The 19,950-nt window shown below is 58.4% G+C and overlaps 1 protein-coding gene across 1 annotated transcript; it reads left to right on the top strand.

Annotated features, from left to right (window-relative positions):
* The first annotated feature begins 1,288 nt into the window (after nucleotides 1-1,288).
* ELF3 (E74 like ETS transcription factor 3) lies at nucleotides 1,289-5,473 on the top strand. The gene is made up of 9 exons (XM_072844745.1): nucleotides 1,289-1,349; nucleotides 2,139-2,307; nucleotides 2,993-3,214; nucleotides 3,473-3,559; nucleotides 3,653-3,772; nucleotides 3,981-4,070; nucleotides 4,706-4,822; nucleotides 4,994-5,189; nucleotides 5,334-5,473. The coding sequence occupies exons 2-9, from the start codon at nucleotides 2,145-2,147 to the stop codon at nucleotides 5,452-5,454; spliced, it is 1,116 nt and encodes a 371-aa protein (XP_072700846.1). The 5' UTR covers nucleotides 1,289-1,349; nucleotides 2,139-2,144; the 3' UTR covers nucleotides 5,455-5,473.
* The last annotated feature ends 14,477 nt before the right edge of the window (nucleotides 5,474-19,950 follow it).

The following is a 19,950-nucleotide window of genomic DNA, read 5'->3' as shown; positions in this document are numbered from 1 at the left end:
CTGGGGCCACAGCACAGCACGACAGGCCAGGCTGACGTGACAAGGGGGATGGGGCACACAGCCACCCTGCCCTTGCTGGCCCATGGGCCAAGATAGAGCATCCATGTTTGCGACAGTCTGTCACCACCTTGTCATGTGAGATGGTTTGCAGCCAGGCACCAGTCTGAAGTGACAAGGACCTAGAGGTGGCTGTGTGATGCCAGGGTCTGCCCGGCTCACACAGTGCCCTGGGTTTGCACCAGCTCATGTGTGGCATGGATGTGGCTGGTTCAGCAACGTACCAGCACCAGGCAAATGGGTGCCGAGTTGTTGGCTTGGACTGGCCTGGGGCTCCTCTGCCAGCACAGGGCTAAAACCAGCACGAACATATCCAGACAGGGTCCCAAGTACCCCTGCCCAAGAGCCAGAGGGACAAGAGCCACCAGAAAGTAATTCCCCAAATGCATCCCACAACCCTGCCTTGCCCCTCAGCACATGTTCCTGGTGAGTGTACGTGTGCGCCTGTGCCAGGCACTTGTGAAATGGCAGGGAATGGGCCATCAGAGCTCCGCAGCCTGTCCGAGACCTCCCCCCTGGCAAAAATCGACCCATCCTAACAGAAAGAGCAGCAATATCACCTGTCTGGTCTCTGCTCCATCCCCACGCAGACCACCAGTCCCCACCTAATTCCTGCTCCCAGCATCCGCCCAGCTTGGTCACTGGGTCGCTGTGCCTGCACCAGACCAGGGAGCGACCGAGCCTGTGCTCCAAACATGGCCAATGCACCCATGCAAGCACCCACTCAGTACAAGGGCTGGGCTGCCCTCCCGAGTGGGCACCCAGAGCAATGTTCCCGGCCCCTTTGCCATGGGCAGAGCCCCAGGGAGGGATGCACAGCCCCCGGGGCCCGCTCCGGCCCTGCTGGGTGTGTTTGCTTGGCAGCATGAGGCGAGTGAACCTGCTGCTGCGAGCAAACAAACACAAGCAGAGCAAACGGCAGCAAAGAAAACACCCTGTGAAGCCGGTGTGGGTGAAACTCTGGGCACCGGCAGGGCAAGGGCTCTGACAATGATTAAACTGGCCAACCCAGATTTCCCGGCAAGGCAGCGCTGGGCTGGGACCCGGTGGTTCATATTATGCAAATCACCTGGATCTGGGAGCATGAACGTTTTGGGCTGGAATTCCCCTCGGGCTGCCAGATCGTGTTACGCCGCCCGTGCTATAAAAGAGGAGACGCGGGCAGGGCTTGCCCATCGGCACCAGCCTCCTTGGGCCCATGAGCAGTGGCTAGCGGCCGGGCAGGGCACGCTCCGTCTCCCCTTGCTGCTCTCTGGATTAGCTGCCGCTCCCGGGGATTGCCATCGCAGAAGGTACCAAAGCTTTTTCATCCGGGGCTCGTTGATGTCCCCCAGCCCGGGACGGCTGCTTTGCTCCCCTCCCTGTGCATCTTCGCTCTCGCCGGGGGATGCGCTTGGTCTTTTCTTCCTGCACGCCTGTTCTCCCACCGCAGCTGCCAGCCCTTTTGGGGGGCCACCCTCCAGCCCCCAGGTTTTGTCAAGTGAACAGCAAGACTTGGCTCTTCCACGAGGGCCGGGCAGGGGCTTGGTCCCCTCCTGGCTGCAGAGTTATGGGATGTGCTTCTTGCAACTGGTTGAGAGGACTGGAGATGCCACCACCAGAGTCCCTGCAGTGGGCAGCCGGGCAGGAGGCTGTGCCAGCCCAAGCACTGCTGTGCTGCGGGGCTAGGGGAACGCTCAACGGCCGAGTGCCCTGCAACGCCCATCCCCATGGAGGGGCTGTGCAACACCATTCTCTGAGCCACCTGCGTGCTGTCTCTTTGCTCTGGCTGCCAGCGGGGCTGGTGAGGCCAGGCTGCTGGGGATGGGGCTCTTCTGCAAGCATGGTGACGCCATGTCCCCGGTTTGCTCCGGCTCAGCCTCCCTCACTCCCGGCCCCCGGGGCGGTGGTGAGTCAGGCCCCAGCCCCAGCTGGCGGGTGCTGGGCGGGTATTTCTGCAGAAGTGACCTGAGAGGTGACGATGGGTGGAGGGCGGGAGAGCCTGGCTTCACCCTGCCCGGTCCTGGGGGTGCTGCAGGTGCTGCGGGCTTGGGTCCCCTCACCTCCATGGGGCCAGGGCTCACTGTCGTTTCTTGGCACAGAGCTTGATGGCGGGATCTTGTGAGATCAGCAACATCTTCTCTAACTACATCAGCGCCATGTACCAGCCAGACGAGGTGCAGCCAACCTTGGACATGCTGGGACACCTTGGGGACGACAGCACCCTGGGGCTGAGCCTCCCCACCAGCCAGCCCCCGGCGCAGAGCACAGGTAGGACTGGGGGAGCAGTGGTGGCTGCACAGGGGAGCCAGCACTCAAGGCAGCAGCGAGGCAGTGCATCTGGCTTGGAAGAGTGTTGCAAGGTCCTTGTCCCACTGGGCCAGGTCAACAGCTTCCACTATGCCTCAGTTTCCCCAAGGGTGTGTTGGCTAAAAGGTTGCTGTAGGAGACCCTGGGTGGCACAAGGTGTGGCTGCTTGGAGCACATCAGATGCATACAGGGGAGGAGGGAATCATTGCCCTCCTCCCCCAGCACATCCCAGGGGATGGGCTGCCAGGGCTCACCAGGAAAGCAGTTTGGAAGTACAGTCCTTCTGACGAGGGTCCCACGCCACCAGTGGGACTGTCATGGATGGCCCTGGGGGAGGCACAAGGAACACACCAGCAGAGCAGGGTGGATCCCAGCACAGATAGGACAAATGGCACCGAAACCAATGGTGGGGGGAGCGTCTGGTCGTTGCCGTCTCCCAGGACAAGAGCAGGGGAGAGCGAGGTGACCCAGGAGCAGGCGCTAAGCGCCTGTTAGTGCCACAGCCCTCCAAGCACGGGGCCCGCTGTGCCTCATGTGATTGCCACAGGACTGGACCTGGTGCCCAACTACATCCAGCAGCTCACGCATGGCACACGGTGCTGGCACAGCCGCCCTGCCCCTGAGCCCCGCTCTCCGTCCCTTGCAGACAAGCCGGAGTGGTTCAGTGAGCTCCCGTACTTCTGGACCAAGGTGCAGGTGCTGGAGTGGATCAGCTACCACGTGGAGAAGAACAAGTACGATGCCAGCTCTATCGACTTTTCCTGCTGCAACATGGATGGGCACACGCTCTGCCACTGCACCAGGGACCAGATGCGCCTCATCTTTGGGCCCCTGGGGGACGAGCTCTATGACCGCCTGCACGAGATCAGTGAGTGTCCCAATGTCCCCTTTGTCCCCAGGCCTGGCAGCTCGAAGCATGAGGCTGAGACCCCCCAACCAGCCCAGGCCCGCCTGCTTCCCAGGCACTGCGGAGGGCTGCCTGGGGGAGGTTGCACTGGGGTGGCTGCGCAGGGGGACGTGGGGGTACAGACCAGAGTCCAGGCAGGGCTGGGCTTAGCTCACAGTATGCACCATTCCCCTCCATACCGAATAGGCACCGCTAATCCCAGTCCCCCCACCCCTGCAGCCTCTGACGAGCTGAACTGGATCATTGACTTGCTGGAAAAAGAGGATGCCACTTCCCAGGAGACCTTCCTGGACTCCAGCCACCTGGGTAAGAGAGGGGGCCCCGGTCAAGCCTGTTCCCCAGGGACAGGTGCTGATGCAGGCAGGGCTAACCTCTTCTTCCCTTCTCTGCCCCTTCCAGAGCTGGGAAATCCCTGTGCCAAGGACTCCCTGGAGGACATGAAGCCCACAAACCCTTTCCTATCCACAGACTTCACCTGCTTGCCTGGTGCCATGTCCCCAGGCAGCTCTGATGTCTCAGGTCAGTGTTTTGCCCAGCAAAAAGCTCCCTTCGCTTGCACTGATCTGGGAGATCAGTGGGGAACTGCCCCACCACCAAGAGTGGGTTTGGGTCTTGCACCAGGCTGCCTGCAGGGGCCCGGGGCAGGGGGGCTGGGGGCGGGAAGCTGGGGGAAGCATCTCCAGATGCCAGCAGCTGGCGGTCTGAGCCCTGTCTCTTTGCCTCTCAGGGCCTGTGATGTCCCACAGCCCCAACTCCCAGGACTCCGGTGGAAGTGACCTCGACCTTGACCCCGCAGAAGCAAAGCTCTTCCCTGACGGTGAGTGTTTTGCTTCCTGCCAGGAGCTGGGAGAGGAGGGCTTGCTCCCGGGCACTTCCAGCAGCTGCAGAGCACGTCCCATCTGGCAATGATTTAGGGACAACACCTGAACATCCATCCTCATACTGGGAAGGAGGGAGGGGCTGGTTTTCTGTGTGCCCTGGGTCTGTTTCTCTCCATTGAGCATGGTGATGGTGCAGGCTCTGGGGCAGAGCTGGGATAGCCAGGGCAGCAGTGAGCTTGGTGGGAAGGGGTAGGTGGTGGCAGCTGGGTGAAGGCTGCAGCTAGAGATCCTGGGCACTGAAAGCTGTGTTCAGTATTGATCCCAGCTGGCGATGATGCTGGGAATACCGGGGATGCAAGGAAGCAGCAAGGTTTGGGGAACGAACGTGCCATGGTGGCACGGATGAGGGTGGGATGAGTCTGGAGAGAATGGGGAGACCTTGCTCTCAGGAGGAGGGTTCCCTGGTACCTGGACCTGAAAAGAGGGTGCAGCTCCTGATCTGTCCCCCCACCCCCAACCAGTTCTCCCCTGTGCTTCTGCTCCTGAGGGGGACATCTCTGCCCAGGGAGGGAGGAGCTGCAACCCAGCAGGCTCTGCACAGCGTAACATGTCCCCTTGTCTGTGTGCACAGATGGCTTTGCAGGGAGCAAGAAAGGGGATGGCAAACATGGCAAGCGGAAACGGGGACGGCCCCGAAAACTCAGCAAGGAGAGCAGAGACTGCCTGGAGAGCCGGAAGAGCAAGCACTGTATGTGGACCTCCATCCTGGGAGCTTGCACTGTCTCCCCCAGCTTGGCTCCATGGGGTGGAGATGGGAGAAAGGGCCATGTGCACTGGCCATGCCCCTTGGCAGGGGGGGTTAGGGAGTACAGGGACCCGCAGGGTCTTCCCTGCTCTACAACTTGCTCTCCTCTTCCAGCCCCAAGAGGAACCCACCTGTGGGAGTTCATCCGGGACATCCTGATCCACCCTGAGCTGAACGAGGGGCTGATGAAGTGGGAGGATCGGCAGGAGGGCGTCTTCAAGTTCCTCCGCTCAGAGGCAGTGGCTCAGCTCTGGGGCCAGAAGAAGAAAAACAGCAGCATGACCTACGAGAAGCTGAGCAGAGCCATGCGGTGAGTGCCCTCCCCTGTCCGTGGAGGGGACCTGCCCCACAGGCCTGGGTCAGACCCACCAAGGCTTAGCCTTGATCCCCCACAGCAGCTCCCCAGCATGCAGGGCTGCATCTGGAGCCCTGATTCCACCTCCATCTCCTCCAGATATTACTACAAACGAGAGATCCTGGAGAGAGTTGATGGGCGACGGCTGGTGTACAAGTTTGGGAAGAACTCCAGCGGCTGGAAGGAGGAGGAGGTGCTCAATAAGAACAAGGAGCTGTAGGAGTCCTGCACGAGCCGGGGTCTGACAAGCCCCTTGGGCCCAGCCCCGAGCTGGGCTCCTTGGCAGGAAACTTTGCCTGCAGCTGTATCTGGAAGCTGCTGCCCAGTGCAGCGTGTGAAACTCCGACCCTTGCATGGGCACGCTTGTGCGTGCTGGTGACTGCCGGCACTGAGGTGTTTAAAGCTAATATTTTGGCTCCAGTAGGTTACTGTAAACCGTTATTTCCCTCGCTGGATTCATACCTCGACTGTAGTCACAGTGACTTTGGCTGTTTCAAAGCCTGGACAAACACAAAGGGGAAGAGAAGTTCAAGTGGCAGCTCGCACCACAGTGAAACCCCAGAAGGTCTCCTGCTGTCACCCACCTCCTGCCCGGGCAGAGGGGCAGCACCACCATCTCACATGATTGGACAGACTTTGTCCCAGCTATGGGTTCCTCCCTCATCACTGCTCGTGCCATGCTGAAGGTGCCCACCATCCTGTTTGCACCGCGTGGGATGGGTGAGCCACCCTGTGCAGCAGCTTCTCAGTGTGGCACCTGCTGCGAGAAGATGGGAACATTGTGGAGCTTCACCTGGCCATGGAGAGCCCTCAGGGGGGAGACTTCAGACAGCAGGGCCACTCTGCATTTCCAGCCCAGCTGCCTGTATCTAGAAACAGGCCTCTTCCCCAAAAGTAGCTTCTAATTTATGTAAGACCAAAAAAAAGCACAGAATGAATGTACAGATATATTTTTTCATGAGTAAGATGTTCCCATGTGAGAGTGTGCATTGTAGGGCACACGTGTGTCTTGTGGCAGGTGGTGATGCTCAGCTGGACTGAAGCGATGTCACGGGGGCACAGACTGGCTCTGTGTCAGCCACAGCAGGGGGATGCCAGCCCAGCCAGGCACCCAGCAGGTGCATGTGGTTTCCTCCTTTTCAAATGGGAACATAAGAGGAATAAATTGTTGTTTGGTTGGGTTTTTTGTACCTCCTTGTCATTTTGCTTGTTTTTCTTAAAGACGTGGTGGAACCTGGGATGTCCCATTTCATCAACCCCATCTGCTGCCATCCCTCCTGCCTGCTGTGGCCTGGACTTGCCTGGTCATCCTGGCACAGTGTCACAGTGTCTTCCTTAGGGTGAGGTGGGCTGCTTGTCCCGAGGCTGGTGGGAGAGAGGTCTGGAGGCTTTGTCTCAAAGCCAGCTATGCAGGGGCATGTTACACCCACTCCCAAACCTTGGCCCTTCTGAGGACTGTCCAGAAATTCAGCCCTGGCACTCGCCTTTGCAAGAGGGCTTTCCCGGAGCACCAGCTCCAAGCCAGAGTTTGCCAGTCAGAGGCTGCTGGGAAGCAAATTCCTAGGTGGTCTGGTGGGGGGGTCTCTCTCAGCTCCCTCCACATTAAGGTCCCCAGCCTGGCTGGGTGTCATGGGCTGTGGGAGGACCTCCAGCCCCTCTCTGGCCAGTGTTCTCTTCTGAGACATGAAGGGACCTCAAGAAGAAGCATAGGCACTGCAATATGTTTAAGGCTTGCTCATCTTCCAGTCTGGCTGTTTGGGAGCCTCTCCTGGGACCTGGGACCTGGCTCCTTGGGAGCCTCTCAGGGACCACATCTTCAGGAGGGGAGACTGCTAAGGCCTGGCAGTGTGGACAGCCCAAACACATCATCTGCCCCTTCTTGCTCAATGGCAACACCAGCCTTGCCCAGCTAGCCCAGCCATGAGGAGCCAGGGAGGGTGCCCCAGGGGTGCTGGGAGGATCTCTCCAACCCACAGGGTATGTCTATGGGGCAGCAAGAAGGAATTCATGGGGTTGGAGGCCAAGCAGGCTCTCAGATATGTTTCTACCACGAGCTTGACAAACAGTGGTCCAAGCATTGCTCCTGGTTGGCGTACATTGCCTGCATTTCACGGTGAGTCTTTCTGAATACTGCTGGGCACCAAAGGGTCTTCTTGCCACCCTAACCTCTTGCTGGTGTACAGGACCCTGCTGAATGTGGGCATGCAGAGGATAGCACTGCTCAGCTCCTCTTCACCCTCAAGGGGAAAGGCCCTGGGACCCCTCCTCTGAGCTTGGAGCTTGACCAGGTCTGGGATGCCCAGGCAAAAGCAATGCCACATCCTTCTGAATGGTTTCAGCCAGTGCCTGGAGTGACTAAGGAGGGGAGCCAGTTCACCAGTGGGGGTGGGGGATGGTGAGGGGAGTTTTTGGGTTGCCCCTAGGTAGTAAGGGTACCTTGCAAAGCCTGAGATCCGTTTTTGGCAGGAGGACCCAGCCATTGTTCCCTGACTGCCCTTCATTACTGCCAGAGACATGGTACAGTTAAAAATCACGCATCTCGCACTTGCAAGAGTGTGATCTGATGCAAAAGAGCGAGAAATAAGTCCTTCAAAGCAAGGTCTCACAGGGACCATCTGTGCTGTCTCCCCTGGGCTGTCCTAGCTGCAGCAGCTGGAACTGCTCCCAGTCTGCCTGGCCTCAGCTTGAGAGTGAGTCTGGTGGCCTAGAGCATCCCCACTGCCGAGCCACTGTGCTGCCTCGGAAGCCCAGGCCCCTGCTTCACCAGGATGCGGATAACAAGAGATGGGTCCAGGGGCTGGGGGGACCACAGACCCTGCTGCAAGTCTCCCGTTTCACTTCCAAACTCCCACTGGCGATGGCCCTTGGTGCCCTACTTCTCTGTTGGCAGCCCCCAGGCTGTGGGCTCAGTGGCAGCTGAAGGACCTCCTCAAGATACTGCAGTGGCATCAAGGGCATGACCCACCCTCCTTGCCAGGGGCAGGAGGTGCCCATGGGCCAGATCCAACCTCTTTTGGGTGGGTTCAGCTGCTGTTTACATGAGGAGTTGCCTTGCTGGTCCAGCTGGGATGTCTGGTCTCCCGCTGCCATGCCATGCCATGCCCACCCTTGCGATTCAGCAAGACATAAGAGGGGGTCTGCAGTACGGCAAAATCCCAGGGATGACAAAATCATATGGAAGACTGCCATCCCTCGCCTTCTAGTGTTCTGGGCTGAAGTTGTGCTGCTCCCAGATCCACATGCTGAGATGAGGCCATCAGGGTTGCCCTGTGGTGCAAGAAGAGGTCCCCTTCCCTGGGCGTGAACCAGGAGCCAGTCCGTGGTCTGGGCTGCAGCCAGACCTCCGTCACGTTCCTTGCGTAACCCTCCCCAGGGAACAGGTTTTCCCGGCTGGCGTCTGCTGGCTCCAGCGAGCGGAGGGTGCTCCAGGCCCATCCCTGACCTCGGGTGGCAGGAGGGACAATGCCGAGATGCTTGGGCTGCCCACACAAGTGGCTTGCGTGGGAGGGGGCCAGGATGGTGCTAGGTGGCAATCAGGGTGTCCAGGGAGGGGACACGGCGAGCAGGGCAAGCCCAGCCCCAGGCCAGGTCTCGCAGGAGCCATCTGTGCTCCTGGCTGCTGTCCCTCTGAGTTTGGGGTTGTGGGTGAGGTGTTTATTCTCCATCAATAGATAACCCTGGCAGGTTGGCAGGGAGAAGGGAGCACTTTGTCACGCAGCCTGTTGCCCTGCCAAGCGCGCCTTGTTTGCTCAGGCAGTTTCATTTCTTTCCCGCTGCGGTTTGTGTTACCTAACTGGCCTGGGACAATGTTTAACCAGCTTCAGCAGCAGCAGGGAACCTGTCTGCCTCGCCTCCCATGCCCCCGGTGTCCCCATTGCCCACCACTGCCACCCCACTGCCATCACCAAGTGGGGGGCACGCCAGCTGGGAGGCTTGGGGCACAGGCGGGGGGTCCGTAGACCCCCTCAGCTGTATGGGTACCCTGTGCCAGAGGAGGAGAAAGAGGCAGGGGTGTGCGGGCATGGGCTGGGGGACCAGATCCTGCAGCCTCCCATGAAGTCTGCGTGGGTCTGTGGGGCGAAGAGCCAGGGAGGACTAGAGGAGGGCGAGCAAGGCCAGACACACACACACTCACATGTGCACTCACCAACACACACTCAGGGTAACCCCTACAGTGACCTTCAAGCCCATATTGAGCCAACCCAGCAGAGCCTCCCAGCACACTGGCACGAAAAAGAGATAATTTATTTGTTTTTTTAAATCTCCTTGGTTGTGCCTGGATTTTATGGCTGTGGCAAGCCATGGCAGAAAATGGAGAAAAAGAGGATTTTCCTCCAAAACAACCTCCCCTCACACATTTACACTGGGGTCTGCTGGGAGACCTTTCCCACTAGGTGGTCCCAGGTTGAACATGTTTCTGGAACACAGTTCCCATGGAAATATCTTGGTTGCCCTTCAAGTTTGAGCATTAAAGTGGGTTTTCTCTCCCCCAAGACCCCCCAAAGGGACACAGGGTCCATTGCTGATGCCTGGTCCCAGTTAGGGAAGAGGATGGCAGTTTGCCCTGGCCAGCGCTTGCCTGGGACCTGTGGACCCAAAGCAGGCTGCTGTGGCTGAAATGTGGCAAATGGGAGCAGAGAAATGGGGTCAGGGGAGAGGTTTCGGCTGGGCCAGCAAGAAGGTGTCCAATATCCCATATGCCAGACCATGAACTGCCCTTGAGCACAATGGCATGACCAGATTTTCCAGCCGAGCTGGACTGTGGCCGTCCTTGCAGCGGATCAGGGTAGATGGGAATGTGGTGGGGACAGGGGCACAGACCATCTCCCTGGGACCCCCCACTCTCCCTCCCACTCCCACTGCCTTTTCTTCAAGCTCCTTGCAGTCCCTCCTGGATTTCACCCTTGCTTACCCTCCTGCCTCTGGTTCATCACGATCGGGGAGCAGGACTGAACCCCACAGAGTGACGGGAGGTGTGGGGTCCCAGCTGCCTTCCCATTGCGATGTGCAAGGGAGGTCCCAGTGTACAAGGATGGAGACTGGCCACAACTCCACAGAGAGGGCAGGAGGAGAGAGCCCAGGTCTGGGGCCAGGGCAGCACGACCCAAAAGGAAGGTTGGCTCAAAATATCCAATGTCTTCTTTCCTCAGGGGAAAATTTTTTTGGTGGGGCATTTCTTTCATGTGTTTCTCCCTCGGGTACCTGGCTGAGGTGGGAATCAGTCCTTCAGACTCTGGGAACAAGCTTGCAGAAAGAAAGAAGGGTGTGTAAATTGTTGGGTCTGGTCCTCCTAAAAACATCCAGGGGAAAAAAAGCCTTGGAAGCCTGTGGGAGGCGATTGCAGCTGGACTTCTGCAGCTGTGACCAGAAATCCTCTCCCTGCTGGATTTCACCTGGCACTGCTCTTGCCAGTCCCTGACCAGCCCCGGGTTTGCTTCATGCCACCCAGTCTAATATCTCCCAGGTTTCAGGACTGGCTGTACCTGGAGGAGGTGTGCAGGATTTGGGATGGACAGAACCAGGCTCCAGAGGACCCAGACTCTGCCATGGAAGTTGTTAGAGAGTAAAAGTGTCAGGCAGTTTGGGCTGCCCAACTGCTTCAGGTGCTTTTCCAGCAGTGGGCCAGATTAACAATCAGCTGGCATAAATACGCCTGGAGAAGCATCCTCCTGATGGGGCACCCTATCTGCATACCCCTGAGCCAACCTGGGAGCAGCCGAGGTTAGTGCACAGGGATGGCAGAGCAGGGGAGCCACCGTCACAGGAGAGGCTGTGCTCTGGGGACAGACATCCACTGAGCTGGGAACTTAGTACACCTCGGGGACCAAGGGCATTGTATGGGAGGGGATCTCCACACTGCACGGGGGAAGTGAAGGGTGTGGGCTTGCACAGCTGCAGGTTGCAGTCCCGGGAGCGGTCTCGTGGATGGAGCTTTAGGGGCTGTGCTAGGTGCAGGAAGACGAATGCTGCTGGGGGACATGCTGTAAGGGCTGGGGGTATTGTATACCTGCACTTCTGGAAGCAGAATTATATGAGGGGAGGGTTATTGCTCAGGTGTGATATGGAGGGCAGAGTTATTGCCCAGGGGATATATATCACATAGGAGCTGGGATGGACAGCACTGCCGGGGGTTTGTAGCAGGGTGCTGCCACGGCAGGCTCAAACCCAGCCCGGTTTCAGGGCTGGGCTGGCATGCCTGGGGCTGGGCAGGCCCCCAGGGCTGCGTCCCTCTTCCCTGGGGTAACAGCAGTTACCTGGGCTCCCAGACAACGCTCCCCCCTGCCTCGCAGCCCAACAGTTTCTTTGATAATTCCTTCCAGCAGTAGCTGCCCCGGGGGTGTCTGGCTCGTCCAGGAGAGCTACCCGCTGACGGTAACTCATCTGTTAAAACCCTGGGCTGTTTGGTTGTTAAACAAGAGAGTGGCTGTTCCCGCTGTAGGAACGGGGAAGCCGCTGTGGTGGCTGCCTGGAACCAGAGACAGCAGGCGGCCAGCAGGCTGGGCATGCCAGGGAGCACCCCCAGGGCACAGGGGTACCACCCTGGGGCATGCCACATGCTTCTGCCTGCCTGTGCCCATCTTCCCGTTTCCCTGTGGTCAGCACTGCATTCAAGCTTCTGCATCCCACCCATCCCTTGCTTCCAGCCAGAGCTCCTGGGGGTCTGTACTAGGAGGTCCTCTGCTTGCCTCCCTGGCATGCCAGCACATCCAGGATGGGGCTGGAGGGTTCAGGCTCCCCAAACAGTTGGCTCCTGGTTGCCCCCATGGTGACTCAGCACCAGGCATTTTCCCAGCAGCCTGGGAGCAAAGCAGAAGCTGCCCTGTCACCCATGGGGAGGGATTGCACCAGCCCCCTCTGTCCTGTGCTGTGCTTGCTGCTTCTCTGGGACCAGGGCTCTGCATGCAGCTTGGCCGTACTGCACATGTGTGGCTCCTGCTGGCCACATTGGCTGGTCCCTGCTCCTCAGGAACAGACTTGGGCACCTGCTCCCAGCCCAAAGCTTTATTCCTACCCAGGTATGACAAAGCTGCATCTCTGCATCCTCTCCAGCTCATGTTCCCTGCACAGATGCTTCCCTTCCTGCAGAAAATGCCAGATCCTGGACTGCCCAGGTGAAGTTAGATGTTCAGCCCTTGGCCTCTGGCATCCTCAAAAGGGTGGCACTGGTCGATCTTCTTGGGTGGATGTCTCCCAGCTTCCTCCCTTCCCCTCCATCCACCACTCCACCAAAAATCCCAGTCCTGTTTCATTGTGAAACAAAAAGAAATGTTCATTGCATTCTTGTTTCCTGGCCAACTCTACCCTTTGTTATCCACCAAACAGGGCACGGAGCCTGGCACTGCACCAGCTTGCAAATGGAGTCACTGGGCAGAGAGCGCAAGCTGGAAAGTCCAGGAACAAGAGAGCATGAACTGAAGGTCCCAACTGAGCTCATGGCATTAGTGGCAGGCTGGCAGATGCCGAAGAGGCTGCCCAGGGTTACTGCAGCCCAACTTCCATCACACATACATTTCACCTCAATGGGCCAATGCCTCCTGAGATCTCCTACCTTCTTACAGGTGGTCACACACCTCTAGCTCTTCTCCCCGCTTCCTGCTGAGCAGACCATGCGGGAACAAACCCAGAAGCCCCCTGTCAAACAATCAGGATGTGTGGTCCTGAAAGCCCTGTGTCCTGGAAAGGCTTCCTCCAGGCGTGGTGATGAGAGCACACGAGGATGGGGGGAGTTGCAGACACTGCAGCTGTGGGATGCGGGGGACAGACCTGTGTTAATTCATGGGCTGCAGCTCCCAGCTGATGTTTTCTTTCCTCCAGCTTGTGCAGATTCATTTCACAGTAAGGTCTCCAGTAGCCCTGATCTCCTCCATTCGTTGCTTCCCACCCAGCTGTCGGCACGTGCTCACCTTTAAGTTTTCAGCTGAGAACCCAGGTAGTAAATTAAGGTGTTTGAGCCCACCAAACCATTTTGGGTATGTTCTGGCCCCAGTTCAGCAAGGCACTGGTCATTGAGCTACTCTTTGAAAGCCACGGTTTTGAAAGCCAGTGTGACCAGGACACTCCTCCTGGCCTGACCTACCTTGCTGCAGCATAGAGGTGTATGAGCAAGGCTGTCCCAGCTCCCTGCCTTCCCCTGCTGAAGCACCCCAGCACACCGTGACAGAGCGCATGAACACCTGCAGTCAGAGAGGAAGGAAGAGGGGAACAGGTGGTGGAGAGGGAAGGAAGATGAGAAGCACTGGTGTCTGAAATGCCTGAGAGAAGATGCAAGGGAGTGGTGGGAGCTGGAAGACAGAAGCTGACCACTCCGCTGCAGTGCCACGTTCCTGAGTGCCTAAAGAAGCCAGACACATGGGGAACCATTTGCTGAGCATTTTATTGTGTCCATCAGGCCTGGATGGAGAGTGCAATCTGTCTCTGGGTGCTCCAAGAAGAGCTCTGGGGGGTTACTGGCCTCCAGCACCAGGTACAGCATGAGGGCTGCCAATGGCCAGTGATGCTACAAGAGCACCTGGGGGGGCACATGGAAACCGTCACACAGTCAGCGTGTCACTCTGCGGTGGGCCAAGGAGGTCAGGACTGCCATGGCAATGGACAGGAGCGTCACACCCCTCCTGTGTCTATTTGTGGCAGGGCTCCAGGGGTTGGTGAGCAGAGATGGAAGACATGTATAATGGAATGTCCAGCCTGCTGTACCATATGGTATGGGATTTGCCGGATTTCCCTGCCTGCTGACCCCTGAAGTTGATGGCTGTGGGGACATCCCCCAGCTCAACCTCTTCCAAAGCTCCTAGAAAAGTACAGCACCAGAGAGCATAGCTGTGCCACAGGGTAGGGTGACTCCTGCCAGCCCAAGTGATGTATCCTGTCATGGGCCACAAACATCAGAAATTTTCAGCTGCTTGGTGTGTCCGTACCGCAGAGACAGGGATGGCAGTGCCCTGCTGAACTGCGGGCACACCCGCTGAGCACGAGACATGCTCTTGCGTCAGTTGTGCTCTCCTCCAGAGCCCCAGGGCAAAGGTCTGCTTCGGGTGGAGGTGGCAGAGCTCCCTCCATCTCCCAGCGATGGGGTGAGCCAGGGACATGAAGATCTTAGTTGAGATGAGCTGAGGATCTAGTCCTGGTCATCCCAACACAAAGCCTTTGAGGATGTCCCTTCACATTGATCTGGCTGGGGGTCAAATCGCCTTGACTAGGCTTTCTTCATCCAGGGGACTGACCCCTAGGGCAGCAGGGTCTTTGCTGTCACAACACATCCCAGGACAAGGTGACCCCCATCTGCTGGCAAGCCCCGGTGGCCACAGTGTCCAGGCCACAGACAGCAGGCTCAGCTGTGGCGCATCCAGCTGGCCGAGGTGCTGTCATCATGGAGTAATGTGGTGGCAGCTCCTGTGGGATCTTCAAGCTCTCCAGAGAGCTGGCGCTCCTCTAGTTTTTGCCTTCAGGACTGCAGGCGAGCAAGTCCAGGCCTGAGCCTGCTTTCAGGCAAAGGGTGGGTCCTACAAGAGGATCTCATTGCTCCAGGCCTTTCTAAAATGAGCTGAGCTTCAGAGCACACTTTGTGGGAGCCACCTCCACCACTGCCATTACATAAGACATGTTTTAGGGGGCCAGCAGGCTGAACTGATAAGAAGCCCAGTGCCTGAGCCACAGCGAGGTGCTGCTGAGCTTGAGGGGGGATGGGGACTTTGGGGCCAGGTCCTGTGGGATGGGACCATAGAGCATGTTCACCAGCTGCACTGTCCCAATGAGATCTGCATGCCCCAGCACCATACCTCACCAGGACAATCTCTGCACCTGCACTAAGGACAGCCTCTGTGTTAGTGGCACCAAGCACTTTCTGGTGCATGAGCAGCATCTGATACAGTGGCCACAGCGTGGCTAGTGCCCATCAGGTGATCTACACAGGCTTCCAGATGTGGAGATGCCAGAGCTGCTGGGTGTCCCAGTTTTCTTCCCTGTAAATTGCCAGTGTACCCAGCTGAGCACAGCAAGACCTGGCTCTGTCTGGCACCAGGCTCCAACTGGTGCCTTTCGGGGGTGCTGGCCTTGTCAGAAGGGTACAGCCAGGGTCAGAGCAGGCAGCAGGTCCACCAGGATGGACAGAAAGTGTCTGGCCCCAAGTCAACTTCTGCCAGTGGCCAGGATGGTCTGGGCAGGATCTATAGGGGCAGATGGGCACTGACTCCCCCAGGGCATGCAGGGGAAGCCCTTCACCTTCCCCACCCCAACATGGTGGTGGGACCCAAGTGCGGGACACCCTGCTCCAGCCATGGGAGAGGGAGGAAGGGGGTCCTGGGATGTGCCTCAGGGGTTCTTTGAGCACAGCAGGAGAGGAGATGGGCACACGGAGGGGCTGAGTGTCTGTGGGCAGCAGTTCCCTCTCCTTGGGCACACTCCAGCCCTGAGGCTTTCCAGGGCCCCTGGTGCTGGGAGCCCTTCTCAAGCCATCCCAGGTAGCAGGTCCCAAGGGTCACTCTAGCTGTGGGCAGGTCCCCAGCCTTTGTGCCGAGACCCATCCCTCCCGTATCCTCCCTTCCCAGAAGTGACGGTGGCAGGCGGTGGCAGGCGGCCAGCCCCACCTGTCTGACAGGTAGAGCAAGGGTGGGGGCAGCTGCTGGCACCCGCTGCCTGCACGCCTGCCCCAACCTGCCGGGGCCCTGCCAGGGATCGCTCCGCTGCAGTGGTCAGGAGGAGCAGTGCCCCTGGCCAGCAGTGCCACCCTGCAGGGACAGCACAGCTCTGCCCCGGGCACAGAGGGAAACCAAGAGGCAGCACACTGCTGGGTGGGGATATCCTGCACCGTGGCATGTTACCCACCAGCACACGCAGTTGCACACATGTGACTGCACATGCAGTGGGTTACACAGCGACAGACACACTTGCAGACATACAGTTACGGATGCATACAGATGCCTGCAAAGTGTGTTACACTGGTAAACAGTCACAAACGCAGATATACAACAGATACATGCACAGCGTGATGGTTACAGACACACTCAGTTACATACAGATACACACAGTGTTGCACGCCCGCAGGTACACGCACAGTGTGTGAGTTGCAGGCGTACACACAGACACATGCAGAGTTACACACTGCATTACTCAGGCACGTAAGCAGTTACACACACGGTTACTCACACGCGGTTACTCACACAAGCCCCCACACCCAACTCCTCACCCTTTGGCACACACACACCCTCAGTCAGGTTGCATCCAGCATGGCGGTAGCCCAAGTCACACTCGCGTCCTATTCCCACTGCCCGCAGAAGATGCCCAGGTGCTCCTTGGCCCCGCTGTGGCCAGCTGCTCACTTCCCAGCCTGTCTTCTTGCTCCTAGCTCCCTGGGTTGGGAAGGGCTTTGGGATGGGCAGAAACCCCTGTGGGGTACTGATGGGGCCAAGGAATCACAGTGGTGTGTCATGCCCTGCCCAGCCCTGGGCCAGCTGGAAGCAACAGGCAAGGGCACCTGAGGGTACAGTGTGAGTGCTCCCTGTTTTGGGGCAGCAGGAACCCCCAACAGTCAGGAGCCGACCCTCAGCCCTTCCTGATGAAGGTGCAAGCAGACCATGGGTGGACTCTCACCCATCCCTGGTGTTTTGGCAAGAGGTGGCAATGCCAGGTGTGTACCTGTGGGAATGCTGGCCAGCACCCTGCCTGCTCTGGCACCCATCCACCCAGCATGTCCCCAGCAGGGACTGCAAGGGCCTGTTCAGGGCATGGCTGGGCAGAGTCCAAGGGCTATGTGATCACACACTGTTTATTTTCCTAGTTTCAGTCACCAGGGACCTATTAGTGACCTGAGCTCAGAGCTGCAGAGACAGACTCGCCTGGGGTCAGAGACCTCCAGCACTCACAGCATCTCAGCAGCTAACTGAGGGTCACAAACAGCCTCCAGGATCCGGCCAGGCCACTCCAGCCCCAGGCAACGAGCCTCAGCATCTTGCCCAGCCACTTGCAAACAAGCCAAACAGCTCAAGGTCTCCCAGACTGGTTGCAGACATCTTGACCCTCTTGCAAACAAAGCAGAGGTGTGGGCTGTGACTCTCTCCTCCAGGCAGAAGGAAGGTCCCGTGTCCTCTTGCTGTTCCTGCCTGTGAGATACAACCCAAAGATCCCATGGGGCCCCTGCTTGATACGCCAACACTGCACCTCCCCTGCCCGTGGTGCGCTGCTGAAGCTGTTCCAGCTCCCTGGGTGCCCCACAGGCTGGGGTGAGATTGCCACGCAGCTGCCCAGACGGAGAGGTACGTGGGCACCCCTTTGCCCTGGCAAGCCGACCACAGTGGGTTGTTCACACACGAGACCAACCGACTGGTATTTATCTCAGTTTGCCCAGGCAAAGGCCACCAAGTATCCTTGGGGCTGTGAGGTGAGCAGGACACGTGGGTCCAGAAAGCAGGGATAGGGTGATGAAGCTCACTTGGATGAAAGCAGCAATCAGGTCTACCATGAGGCAGACGCGCTGGCCAGGGTTCAAAGCAAATGACTGCAGCTGGGAGGTAAGGAAGGCTGAAGGTGCAGCATAGCAAGAAGTGACTTCGCACCGTGCAGACACCCAGGCTAAACTGTGGGTGCACAGGGCGGTGGGGAGACCAGATGCTCACCTGGATCTACAACACCACTTTGGGAATCTAGATACAGAGCCTACAACAGTCTCTAGCTTGATGTCCCCATCCCCAAACAGTGAGAGCAAATCCCATTTATCCTGAGGAAACAGGCACCTAACACAGGGTGTGCCACAGGGAAAGCTGGAAGGGGCCCTTGGCTGCAGCTCCCATGACCCCATAATTGTCTCACACTGTCCCTGGGGTGGCAATGAGCTCATTTCGCTGTGGTTACCCTCCTCACTGCATGCCAGGTGCTTTGTCATGAGGCAAGGGGAGGAGTGGGAACAGGTTATTCAAGGTCTGTGGGGCCCAGGGCAAGCACAGGTGAGCGCAGGAGCTGGGGGTGTCTGGGGGTGCGAGAGCAGGGCGGTCAGGCAGGGTGCAGCCTCCTCCTCTTCCCACAGGAGCTCCAGGGAGGTGGGGGCTCAGGAGCCCCGTGCCAGGCACTGCGCTGGAGCCACGGGGCACGGATGAGGGGAGTGGTAGACTTTGCCCCTGCCTACAAGGTGCGGCAGAGAGGCTGAACAGTCTGCATAGAGCAGGGCATAATTATCATCAAGGCCGGAAAAGGCAGGTTGGGGTCAGGACGGGTCACGTTTGGGTCAGATCGGGAGATCTGACCTGGATGAGATCAACAGAAAACCCCTGTGATGGGTTTTGCAGCATGAAAGCATCCCTCCTCTGCTTGGGACAGGGCCTCCTTCCTTGGTAGTCAGTGTGTCCCTCCCTGTCATCTTCCCAGCCTGAGAACCAGTGGATTGAATGTCCCCAGATGGACCAGAACATTTTCCACAGGCCCAGGAGCCCCCTCCTGCCCTCCCCAGGCTCTCCTTTGCCACCTGAACACCAAACTCCTTTTGGTGGGGCCATGACCCTGCAGGGCATAGGGACCAGGCACAGCAGCCCTTCTGATCGGCCATCCCAAGGCATTGGACCCGCTGGGCACCTTGGAGACCTGGTGATGCTTCATGGGAAACTGTTCCTTCTCTTCTTCTCCAACAGTTGCTTTTCCCGCTGTGACATGCCATGGCCACAGCCCCTGCGGACCCCATGCCCACCCCACAAGCCATTGGGGAGGCTGCGGTGCTGCCTCCTCTTCCCCTGCACCCTCTGCCCACACAGACCCCTCGCTCCTCTCATGCACACCCCAGCCCTGCACACACATACTCCCCATCCTTGTACCCATCTTTTCTGTGTGCCTATGGACACACAGACATGTGCCAGCACCTGGGACTGTCTGGTTCTTCTCCCCTTTTTGCTTTTGGGATCCCATAAACACAGTGAACCTGCAAACACCCATCTTCTCCCCCCGGCATGCAAACCAGCGTGGGTGGTGGGATCCAGCCCTAGGCAGGGTAGCTGAAAGCACATGTCTGCAGGTTTCAGCAAGCCCGAGGCTCTTGTCTGGAAAAAAACCTAAGGGAAAGAGAGCATCCCAGGTACCACAATGCTCCCCCTATCCGTGTCCCTCCCTGCTCTGCCAGGGCTGGTGGTTCAGGTGTTGAAGGGGGTCTTGGCAGCTGACCCAGAGGGTCCCCTTGGAGGAGTCAGGGCTGGAAACCTGGTACCACATGTGGTCTGTACAGAGAAGGTCTCGTCCAAGGCCTCGTCCAAGGCCTCCAGAAAACTGAGGAGGGGCTGGGGAAGCACTGTGAGAGCTGAGGATGCTCCCAGGGTCCACTGACCCCGCGCTGTCCCAGGCCTGCCCCATGGCTGCAGAGACAGCCCTGCCACCAGCACGCAGCCAGACACCAGTGAAGGGCCAGTCTGGCCATGCTGCCCTTGGCTCCATCCCCAGTCCAGGGCAGAGGGGCAGCAGGGACCTCTGCCTGCGCGGTCTGAGGGACCCCACAGGTCCCCCTTCTCATGCACAGGCTAAGTATTACCTTAACACCATGTCTGGTCCCTGCTCCAGCCGCTTGCCTGGGTAATGGCAGCTTCTTCCTGCCGTTATGATAGTTGGAAATTTTATCTTTTCCAGCTGAAATATGGCCACAGACACTGTTGTACATTCACTTCTCCTTGTGTGACCGTTGGCCATAGCCAAAAGAGCCGTCCCCTGCTCCTGTGAGCCTGTGTGAGTCCATCAGATAGGGCTGCACCCA

Source organism: Ciconia boyciana, chromosome 23 (assembly GCF_034638445.1).
Source record: "Ciconia boyciana chromosome 23, ASM3463844v1, whole genome shotgun sequence".
NCBI lineage: Eukaryota > Metazoa > Chordata > Aves > Ciconiiformes > Ciconiidae > Ciconia > Ciconia boyciana.
Note: the sequence above shows the minus strand (reverse complement) of the source record. Positions and strands in the feature narration are given on the sequence as shown.

Bases quoted from the DNA above. Each gene is read 5' to 3' on its own strand.
- ELF3 (XM_072844745.1), top strand. From the start codon at position 2,145: ATGGCGGGATCTTGTGAGATCAGCAACATCTTCTCTAACTACATCAGC. The intron at 3,215-3,472 runs GTGAGTGTCCCA...CCACCCCTGCAG, and splicing joins TGACCGCCTGCACGAGATCA to CCTCTGACGAGCTGAACTGG. The intron at 5,190-5,333 runs GTGAGTGCCCTC...CATCTCCTCCAG, and splicing joins AAGCTGAGCAGAGCCATGCG to ATATTACTACAAACGAGAGA.